Source organism: Danio aesculapii, chromosome 24 (assembly GCF_903798145.1).
Source record: "Danio aesculapii chromosome 24, fDanAes4.1, whole genome shotgun sequence".
NCBI classification, from domain to species: Eukaryota; Metazoa; Chordata; class Actinopteri; order Cypriniformes; family Danionidae; genus Danio; species Danio aesculapii.
This window is the reverse complement of record NC_079458.1, coordinates 15,119,748-15,132,252: the sequence shown is the minus strand read 5'-3', so window position 1 is coordinate 15,132,252 and position 12,505 is coordinate 15,119,748. Positions and strand designations below refer to the sequence as shown.

At 35.5% G+C, this 12,505-nt stretch overlaps 1 protein-coding gene across 6 annotated transcripts in view; it reads right to left on the bottom strand.

Moving 5' to 3' along the window:
• The window catches only part of tnikb (TRAF2 and NCK interacting kinase b), a 137,432-nt gene extending 130,928 nt beyond the window's left edge, over window positions 1-6,504 (bottom strand). For all 6 annotated transcript variants that reach the window (XM_056450485.1, XM_056450487.1, XM_056450489.1 and 3 more), the window contains exon 1: window positions 6,165-6,504. In XM_056450485.1, coding sequence (XP_056306460.1) covers window positions 6,165-6,221 — 57 coding nt within the window. In that variant the 5' untranslated portion in view covers window positions 6,222-6,504. The remainder of the gene's footprint in view (window positions 1-6,164) is intronic.
• Window positions 6,505-12,505: the final 6,001 nt, after the last annotated feature.

Below are 12,505 nucleotides of genomic sequence, written 5' to 3'. Positions count from 1 at the left end.
GTCAAATGCCAAACGCCTACACAGCGATGTAAACACAGACATGGTCGCTCAAGACGGCAGTGAAGCATTGCGAGCGGTTTCCTTCATGCAAGCAAATCGAACTCGACAAATAAGGAAACTGACTAATACAGAGAGGAAACTTTCCATTCATTGTTTCTAGAGCAATATGATGCAACAGCATTGAAAACATTCAGGTGACACTGAACAGTCGAAGGCTCGCTGCAATCCCAATTGCAATACAAAGAGAAACCCCTTTCTGCTTCCCACAATCAACTGATTACCTGACAAATCATGTCCAGACGTGACTCAAGCTGCGCAGGTAAGATCATGTTGCATAACTAACATGCCTTCAATCAGGGTCTGTCATTTCACTCAACGGATCTGACACAAGCCCACAGCAGGAGCACGCCGTTGGAGAGATATACCCATTCTGTGGCCTAGGAAAGCATCTCTGTGTCTAAAAACATAATCAAAACAGTTGTCGTGCCAGTTTGCTTCTTTAAATAGAAGATAACAATGCTTGCCTTGCCTCTTGAGTTGTTCTGATTGGGCCACTGCTTTGGAAATGATACTGATAAGTAGGGATGTTTCCTTCCCCATACGATATCTGAGCTCAGGGTATCGACCGATAGGGAGTACTGAACCGATAACTGAGCTCAGGGTATCAGCCAATAGAGAGTACTGAATGGATACCTAAGCTCAAAGTTTCAGCCAAGAGACAAGTACTGAACCAATACCTGAGCCTAGGGTATCGGGCAATATCAAGTACTGAACCAATACCGGAGCTCAGAGTATGGGCCGATAGCGAGTATTGAACTGATACCTGAGCTCAGGGTATGGGCCGATAGCAAGTACTGAACTGATACCGGAGCTCAGGGTATTGGCTAATAGCGAGTACAGAACCAATACCTGAGCTCAGGGTTTCGGCTGATAGCGAATACTGAACTGATACCTGAGCTCAGGGTATCGGCTGATAGCGAATACTAAACCGATACCTGAGCTCAGGGTATCGGCTGATAGCGAGTACTGAACCGATAGCTAAGCTCAGGGTTTCGGCTGATACAAAGTACTGAACCGATAGCTAAGCTCAGGGTTTCGGCTGATACAGAGTACTGAACCGATACCTGAGCTCAGAGTATCGGGCGATACAGAGTACTGAACTGATAACTGAGCTCAGGGTTTTGGCCGATAGAGAGTACTGAACCAATACCTGAGCTCAGAGTATCGGCTGATGCAGAGTACTGAACCGATGCCAGAGTGTGTATCTGTAGAAACAGTTGTGTATACTACTAGCCCTATATAAATTGACAGAATTAATTGACAATGTGCTTCAGACTTATTTATTAAACAATCATGAACAAATATCAGACATTCAACAGTAATATTATTTACTATATTTTACTGAAACAAGTTCACCCACAAATAAACAAACAGCACAAACGCAGTAAACAGAAAAAAATATTTTCAACTTTTACAGTATATTTGTATAAAAATCAGTACAAAAAAAAAAAAAAAATGAGAAAATTAATGTGAATAATATAGAAAAAAAGGTTTAAATTATTTACTTGTCGAAACCGATGCCAGAATTTTTGTAGTATTCACAAGTATTTCTGATACTACTATCAGTATTGGAACAACTCTATTGATAATCAGCGCGAATGATACGAATATGGTCACATTTGTTTTAACCCGACACAACATCTTAAAAACAGTGATTATGTGGGAGGTGTTTAAAAACGCAAGATGCGAGCATAATGGTCACATAATCTGTCAAGTTTACATGGAAAAACAATGGAAAAGTAGCGCATTGGAATGGAAAAATGCATTCTGTGTGAATGGCCTCTAAGCGCCCAGTATTCAGTCAAAAGAAGAACATCCAAAAGAAAAAGCACAAAAAACAGAATTACTCCAAAAGGAGCCCGGTGTTCAAGAACTAAGTGATGATGTGTAGGCGAACTACATAACGTATCAAAGAATTTATGTTTGAATTTTGAAATATTTATTAGCATCCTAAAGGTGTTTTGGGTTTCTTCATATATGTTTAGTTCTCTAATTATCTATTAAGCAGGGTTCGTTAAGTGTTCACACTGTCACTTTTAACAGTAACCAAAAAGATACAAAACAAAAACAATTGCTTTCAGGCATATATCAAACATCCAAAAAGCATGGTGTGACTCTGATCAATAAAAGTGACTATATTTGTTTTGTCAGAACTTTTACATGCAATGCTGCTTAACAATAGAGTTGTTTCGATCCCAATACTAGTAACGGAAATATTCGTCAATACTGCTAAAATTCTGGCATCGATAGCATTTCGATAAGTGTACAGGCTTTCGATAAGTATTTGATACCATAAACCGATCCGATACCATCTTTTAAAATTTGAAAATGTTCAATTTATTTTTCTATATTATTCATATTCATTTTTTGTATTTCTTTCACAAATGAAGATCTGTTGAATCTGCAATGGGGAACATCAAAGTTACTATGTGAAAAATAGGGATAGAAGCTACTTGAGCAGTCTGTCCTTTTAAGAGTCACACCTTCTCCTGTTTTTAGTCAATTTGGTCCATTTTCATTTACATTTCAATTAAATAACATCACAGTTTGTTCTAAGGTGATTGTGGATTCATCTTTTAAAAGGTTCCTGTTGGTTTCCTTGGTGCACACCAAGAATTGACAGCATTCAAACGTACTCAAATGAACTTTACTAACAGAGCAATCACACCAGGGTTCATTTTATTGGAACCAGACCTGCCATGAGTCAACACATCCGAAAAGTCATGATAAAAAGTAACTTTTTTCCTATATTATGACAAACCATCAAGTGTAATTGAAATTGAGCTTATGAATCTGCTGTTCAGTAATTTAAGAGATGTGGGCGATTCAATCAGACACTGAGACAGATGAATACAGGGTTTATGTGGACTAAACATTTGGTGAAGTCCTGCATATATCATTAAAGCTGTTTTTACCTGAACCTTTGATGAAATATTAGGTATCATTCAAAAATCTGAACAATAACATGTATTAAATGAATGTTGCTAAACTGAACTATTATTATACCCCCCCCCCCCCCATTATCTTCATTTTACATTCAGATATTTATAAATGGAAGTAAGTATAATACTGGAAGTGCAAGCTCAACCAATTCGCTTTTCACATTTCACTGTGCTCCAAAGTTCAAATTTGTTGACCAATAGGTGATCAATTTGCTACATCTTGACCTTTTAGATAAATGTTGAAAACTGCAAACTTAAAAGAAGCATGTCTGCAGCATTACAGCAAACTGGAGTAAATTGTATATGTTCACATTTATAATTCATGGCGGAATGTGACAAAGTTAAGGAGGAATTGAACGACAGTGTTTTCAGACAAATGTTGAGAACACAAAAACATGGTTACAGGATGCTTTGAGTCTAAAAATGACAACATTGTAAAACTATTGACAGTGTAAAAATAAATGTGTGTCATATGCAAAGTATATGAATAGTGACATATTACGGTCTATAAAGATGTGCAATTGTTTAACAACAAATCAACACTGATGGACTATAGGACACTGAGGTAAAGTTGGCTTTATATTGGCACATTCATAAAAGGGCAACATGTGACATGCACCCTATATTGTTTACCACAGTACTGTGAAAATTCATTCTGAAATCACATTTAAACATGACTTCATAACAACATTGCCACTATTTATTTGACTATGAACAATGTTGTACTTTGATAGTCATTGGCTGCTATTATGACTTCAGTTTAGAATTTGCAAAGAATACCTTTCTGAAATTATATTATTAAGCAGAAAGTCTGAATGTGTGAATATAAAACCAACTTTACCTCAATCTATAGGACTGTATGCAAGCAGGACAGTTGTGTTTCTCTACAAAGTGACATTGCTAACTACTGGCCTTTTTAGCCATTGCACAAATCCTTGTGAACGGGAGCCATTTAGTCTAGTTTTCACTTGTCATCTTTATGCAAAACTTTAAACCTGTTCTTTATTTCACCTCATAGACATTTTTCACATATATCACTGCCAAACAACATACAAGTTCAATAACTAAAACAATTCACACAACTGACAGTTACAAATGATGGTGTACAAATTCCCCACTCAGATTTCACTCATTTTATTAATGATTGATAGATTTTTAAATCTATCTATTGCTTAATTTACATACAACATTAACATATTTAATCACATTATTTACATATTCTCTTTCTATCCATCCATCCCTCACTTAATTTACATATTATATTCACATATTTATTTCTTTATTTACATATTAGTTTATATTTTTGTTTATTTAATTTAAATATGAGTAATTCCATCTATCTATCTATCTATCTATCTATCTATCTATCTATCTATCTATCTATCTATCTATCTATCTATCTATCTATCTATCTATCTATCTATCAATTTACATATATATTAACATATTTAGCACTTTATTTACATAGTCATTTCTATTTTGTTTCGTTTACATATGTAACTATCTACTCTATCTATCTATCTATCTATCTATCTATCTATCTATCACTTAATTTACATATTATATTAACATATTTATCACCTTATTTACATATTTATAATTTATATTTTGTTTCATTTACATATGTATGCATGTATCTATCTATCTGTCTCTTAATTTACATATTACATTCACATATTTATGACTTTATTTACATATTAGATTATATTTTTGTTTATTTTATTTACATACAAGTAATACTATCTATCGCTTAATTTAAATATTATATTAACATATTTATCACTTTATTTACATATTAGTTTAGATTTTTGTTTATTTCACTTACACATGAGAAATTTTATCTATCTATCTATCTATCTATCTATCTATCTATCTATCTATCTATCTATCTATCTATCTATCGCTTAATTTACATTATATTCACGTTTACATATTAGTTTAAATTTTTGTTTATTTCATTTGCATGTGTGTAATTCTATCTATCCATCTATCTACCTATCTATCAGCCTATCATCTGTATTTGAAAAAATTTCAAAGTCTTGAAAAGTAACTCTGGTGTGAGCCATGTTTCACACAGTACCTTACTACACTACTGAAAAAGTAAACACTTTTACATAATAATGCTTTACATCTTTCCCAATTAACAAATTGACTACTGTTTTGAACCCCACACTTGTACGTAAGCTATTTCTAGTTGAAGTTCAGCAGGTTTAAAGGACCAGTGATTTTTCCGCTTGATAGAAAATGGGAACTAAAGTATCCATCAACAGAAACAACCGGAAAACAAGAAATTCAGCATTCAGATCAGTTAAAGCACCTATCCAGAGCAGCACACACACACACACAAACCACTCTGTCCAGCCAGCTAGAGAATGTATGTCACAGAGAAATGATCTCAAACAGAGCGAACAAAAGACAGACACACAGAAGCAGCAAATACAACACAATATCAGCACATGTGTGCCACTCAAGCATCTTGATATATTATATTCGTTATCATATAATGGTGGAGGAGAGAAGTGAACTTGTCTGCAATGCACACAATTATCACAGGCCTCATCCAGCATAGGGCATTCAGTCGGATGAATAGCAGACACATTCAGTGTAAAACATCCAGCTATTATTCACACACAATGCGGGAAAAAAACAGCTGCTTATGCTACACGGTGTGGAAATTGACAGAATTAGCTAAATCAATACAATCGTGCTAGTCACACACGAATAAAAATTAACGACTAGTACTGATTAATGTTTATCGACTAGTCAGTTTTATTGGCTAGCCTATTATTATTCACACATCCATGTCGCATAACCAGGGAATCCACATGAATTGTGCATTATTATTTAATAACAGCAGCTTTTCTTTCTCTAGCAGAACATCAAATGTAATAAATTAACCCATAAGTGCAGCTTTCGGTCACATTATTTCACACAATTATGTTTTAAATAATAAAACATGTCTACTGGTTTCTACAATAAACACATATCACTCAAAAAAGCAGCATTATTACTAATAATACAACCGTTTGTGCTTGAACGAGGTGTTTTTTTCTCGGTCAGGTGCATGAATATCAGCTCCCATATTCCCCCTCCATCATTAATGGCGAGATGCTGAACATATTTCACCCATTGTAAGTCAAAACACTGTTTCTCTCCACTCACCCGCAGAGCAGACAGGTCGATCTCATCCAGACTCCTCGCGGGAGAGTCGCTCGCCATGATTATCGCTGATATTCAACAATATAATGCCCGAAATCTCATGAATCCAGACGCTGATCCGAGCGATACAGCGAGCGGGCTTGGGTTGACTTCAATCGCGCCAGATGAAGCTCCCGGATGGTGCGAAATCGCCTTTCTTCGCGATTCCCGGGCTGTAAAACCGAATTCGCCGCTATATGGACGCGTGTGAAGGAGACATCTCGTGCTGGTACCGATGATCTGCTGCCCGACCGTGCACGAGTCCGAAGCACCAGCGCGCAAGTGAACGAACGTGTGTGAATCAGGGCTCTGCGCGGTGAAGGCGTGTCAATCACCGGGGTTTCTAGGGCGTGGTCAGGGTGACGGGGCGGGGCTAATCTTCACTAGATTACAGACACTTGCAATGTATACGGTCTGACGGGGGGACATTTTATACGTTTTTTTACACTAATGTAGTCATTAATAGTAGTCACTAATAAAAATGCATCCATATATCTGTCTGTCTGTCTATTTTGTTTTATTTACATATGAGTATCTATCTATCTATCTATCTATCTATCTATCTATCTATCTATCTATCTATCTATCTATCTATCTATCTATCTATCTATCTATCTATTTATCTATCTATCGCTTAATTTACATATTACAGTAACATATATTTACATATTATAGTAACATATTTATTAATTTATTTACATATTTATCATTTGTCTTTTGTTTTATTTACATTTGAATATCTATCTATCTATCTATCTATCTATCTATCTATCTATCTATCTATCTATCTATCTATCTATCTATCTATCTATCTATCTATCTATCTATCTATCTATCTATCTATCTATCTATCTATCTATCTTTCAATAAGGACGACAAGGGCGATAACAGTTTCATTCATTCATTTTCTTTTCAGATTAGTCCCTTTATTAATCTGGAGTCTCCACAGTGGAATGAACCTTCAACTTATCCAGCATATGTTTTGCGCAGCGGATGCCCTTCCAGCTGCAACCCAACACTGGGAAACATCTATACACACTCATTCACACACATTCACTACGAACCACTTAGCTTACCCAATTCACCTATAGCGCATGTGTCTTTGACACTGTGGGGGAAACATGGAGAGCATGCAAACTCCAACTGACCCAGCCGGGGCTCAAACCGGTGCACTTCTCATAACACTATTTACATTTGCACAACAGTTCCTTCATTTTTCAAAACAATTAGTACAAACTGCAAAACCTAGTTGATAACCTGCAAAAGCATATCACTTGCTCAAAATCGATAGCTCATTCCTCAAAATCAAGTATTCATGTCAATGAAAGTGTCAGTGTCATCAACATGAAAAGTCCTGACACCATTGTTTATGAACAAGATAGTCAAATGACTTTGTCATGTTTTCATTATGACAGTTTACACTGTTAATTTTTTCCAATGTCAGATTTTGGTAAAACGTCCTGAAAATGCTCAAGACAGCACTATCTACTATTTGCACAGCCATTTGAAAACTACAGTAAAGTTAGACATCACTGCATTTAGTGAGGTATCTGTACAGGACACTGAATATGTATGTTTCACCTTTTTACTGCATATGCTCTTTACAATTCTAATTTATTCACAGCATTGTGCAAAAGAATAAATACACACTTATTTATAACAAACATAAACTTCCTTTGGGTAGAGCTGTGCACAACTGTAAACAACATTACAGTACATATTGGAACTGAACCTTCAACATACATAGGTCTGTAAATCATTTATGAAATTGTTCAATTTAGAAGACATTTTCAGGAAAAAAAAGATTTAATTTTTTTATAAAATTTGACATAAGCAAACGATAATGTTATAAAACAGCAGAGTTGTATAAAAGCAATTGATGCATGTCCAAAAGCATTTGTGATTTGTTGGAAGGAATGAGAAACTGCTACTATGATGTGCACAAATGATTAATTGTTTTAAGAAATGCATTAACTGTTGTGCAAATGTAAATAGTGTTGTGAGAAATGCACCAAAGCGACTGTGAAAAACTGTAATAACCAACACACACAAGTATCACCACTATGTAATTTACACTGTAGTTCAAGTAACTGCAAGTTTATTAATAAATCATAACTTGCTAATGACTAAAACAAAAACAGCTAATACAGAGACAGATTAACCACCAATCATCTAAATGTGAAGCCACTCAATCCACCACATGTCTGGAAACGTGACTCTGACTTCTGCACTACTTTCATCAGTGTTTGTTGCTATTACTGTTGTTGTGACTGTGTGCATGTGCTGAGCTGCTTATTAATGTGTTAAGGCATTCAGAAACAGGAAGCCACATTTCAGACAGGAGAGCCACAAACAGCACACTTCCTCTCACCTTCCCTTTATGTAAGCAGAGTGATTTATAAAACACCTCCTCCAACAAAACACCTTCCTCTCGCAGTCGCCTTGGTGGAAAACATCCTCTCACCCCATTCAGTTTTATCTGCTCGGCTCCATCCACTACAGTTGGTTTGGAAGTGATTAAAGGGATAGTTCCCCCCAAAATAAAAATATTCACAATTTACTCACCCTTAAATTGGTTATAAATCTATCTATCTATCTATCTATCTATCTATCTATCTATCTATCTATCTATCTATCTATCTATCTATCTATCTATCTATCTATCTATCTATCTATCTATCTATCTATCTATCTTTCTATCTATCTATCTATCTATCTATCTATCTATCTATCTATCTATCTATCTATCTATCTATCTATCTATCTATCTGTCTGTCTGTCTGTCTGTCTGTCTGTCTGTCTGTCTGTCTGTCTATCTATCCATCCATCCATCCATCCATCCATCCATCCATCCATAGATCCATCCATCCATCCATCTATCCATCTATCTATCTAATGACATCCTGTAGAACTAGAGTGAATAGTTCGCCATCTAGTGGTGGGTGTCTAGAGTTTAGTCATATATCAAAATGCTAAATTCACTGATTCATTCATTTTCTTTTCGGCTTAGTACCTTTATTAATCTGGGGTCGCCACAGCGGAATGAACCGCCAACTTATCCAGCATATGTTTTACTCAGCAGATGCCCTTCCAGCTGTAACCCGTCACTGGGAAACAACCATACGCACTCATTCACACACATACACTAGGAACAATACTACGATCAATTTACAGTAGCTATACTGCATGTCTTTGGACTTGTGGGGGAGACCGGAGCACCCGGAGGAAGCCCACCCCGAACACGGGGAGAACAACCAAACTCCACACAGAAGTGCCATATGATCCAGCCGAGGCTCAAGCCAGCGACCTTCTTGCTGTGAGGTGATCGTGCTATCCACTGCGCCACCGTGACACCCCAAATGCAAACTTTTGCTGTTACTTTTCTGATTTCCACAGGCGATAAGATAAAGGTGCAGGACACTCGCGCTCTAGACTGTCGTGAACACTGTTTATAGAATAAGTATATACAATATGGTGTTCAGTTTCACAGGCTGATTGTTTTGCCCCAATAATTTATTGTCAGGATCCACAGGTAGGCTATTAATTTTGTTTGTTAATTAACGTTCTACTGGAGAAAAAAGTAGCTTAAGTTAATTTGATATCATAATATAAAAAAATATATTGAAAAATATTTATACTAAAAATGGGCCAATATATGTGTCCAAAAGCATTTGAGCATCTTTGCCAAATTCCTAATGAAATAGATACATCAATAAATAAAAAAATATGTATACAGCAGGGAAAATACGTATTGAACACATGTTTTTAGAAAGAAAAATATTTCTAAAGGAGCGGTTGACATGAAATTGGACCAGATATTGGTAAAAACCCAAACAATACAAACATAAAAATGTTTAATTAATGTAATGACAAAAGGAGAAATTACTGAACTTCTGAAATATATTTAATACTTTATATAAAAGGTTTTAATTTGTATTTTCTATTGGATTCAAGTCAGGTGATTGGCTAGACCAGGGATGGGCAAACTCGATCCTGGAGGGCCGGTGTCCCTGCATAGTTTTGCACCAACCCTAATCAAACACACCTGCTTGTAGCTTTCTAGTGATCTTGAAGACACAAATTAGGGTGTTCAGGTGTGTTTGATTAGTGTTGGAGCTAAACTCTGCAGGGACACCGGCCCTCGAGGATTAAGTTTGCCCATGCCTGGGCTAGACCATTCTACAGCTAGATTTTCTTTCTGTGAAAGAATTTGAGAGTTTCCTTGGCTGTGTTTTGGATCATTGTCTTGCTGAAATGTCCACTCTGATTTCATCTTCATCACACCGAGGAGGATTGAGGATTGAGGATTGCTGAAGAACAACTGAGAGATTTCAGCTGCTGTCTGGGCCTTCACTGCGTTTTTTCATGTGTTCAATCCTTTTTCCCTGTGTCATTTCATTTTATTACGCATAACTTAATTTGTAAACTAATTAGATCTGTTTTCTTTGCATATTTCTTTGATTGTTACCAACATCCGGTGACAAGTCAACAGCACCTTTAGAAATGTGTTTTCGGAGAAAAATAGTGACGTGTTCAATATTTATTTTCCCCAATGTATATAAATAAAATAAATAAATAAAATAAATTATATGCATACAGCATCCTAATAAAATAGATACAAGACACACAAACACATACACAATTTATACAGTTGTACACAAAACATATTTAACATACAAGTATACAACATATTTAAAATTCTTCGGATCTCTATCCATTTTATTGAGATTGTATATTGTATTTTCTTGATCGAGAAAATGTTAGATATATTTTGGTATATCGAAGTTGAAATTTATTTAAATTTTCAACAACACATTTTATTCACAGTTAGAAAACATGTTTAGTACATATTTAAAATGTAAATAGCATTTGTCTTATAAACATAGTGTAAAATATCAAGCTAAATAAACAATAAGACAATGTTACTTAAGCCATGATTCAATCTAATGTTATTAACTCAAGCTGTTTTAAGTTGAACTTAATTTAACTAAAAATGACTTGTAGGCAGGGTGCGAAATACAGGGGGGTTTGGGGGAGATTGACCCCCTAAGTTAACACTTGATCCCCCTGAAGGACATCAAAACAACATGTACAATTAAAGGGGGGGTATATATATAATATAATATAATATAATATAATATAATATAATATAATATAATATAATATAATATAATATAATATAATATAATATAATATAATATAATATAATATAATATAATTAATAATATATACATTTGACCACCCCTATGATGGTTCATACCACTGTGAATGTATAATCACACCAATCAGTCTGCAAGAAAAAATGCATTGAACAGTCTGAAACCAGCAGATCTAGAGCACTATAGACTATATAAGACTACTGTACTATATACAGCTTAAAAATAAAGATAAATTAGATGCATAGTTTGACAATGTAACCACAGAAGTAGCTAATCGGTAATACCATAGGTCAGAATACACAAAATATCCCAGAAAACACTGAAAACCTAAATACATTTTATTAATAAATCAGATGTTGGCTAATTTAAATAAATACATACACTTGGTCTACTGATGGATGATTTACAAAAACTAACATTACCAAAATAGTTGACCCTTCCGGCCGTCAATGTATAATTTGCACCCTGCTTGTATGTAGATTAATTTGATTCAACTTAAAAATTTCAGACAACCACACATTTTTAACGGTGCAGTTTTCACATGTACAAACACACACATTCATGTGTCTTGCAGGAATATATAAGCATCAAAATCACACTCTGTGCCCTTTTAAAGCTTTTTCCCACAACATCTTGTTTGTAAAGATCCATGTTTCCCCAGAGTGAGTCTCTGTCAAGCGATGAGCCGGTGTGAAGCTTCCCTTGCGTAATCATTCATCTTATCAGCACAGACCGTGCTACATTTCTCTCATTCCTCTTTGCCAGAAGACCGCTTTGTTCCTTAGTGACTTTTGCTCGTAAAAACAGGCCATCTTTGTGTACTTGAAAATCTGATTGGGTTCTTGCTGGGATTCTGCTAGCATTAGCGTAGCCTGTGAAAATGTTTTGTGCTGACAGTGCGGTGAACACTATTGCAGCAGTTTGTGCAACAGCCTGCCTCTATGATAAAATCCTTTGTATGTGTGGCTTTAGCCTGATCACATTTCATGCCTTCAGAGCAGATTTACTGCCACTATTGTTTAGATTGTCTCTGAAGATTTGAGGAAAAGGGCGATCCTTCTTTCCTCCTGTCTAATGGACAATGAGATGGCTAATAGCGTTAGCTGAAAAAAATCCTTCACATTAGTGCATGTCATTGAAGAGTTT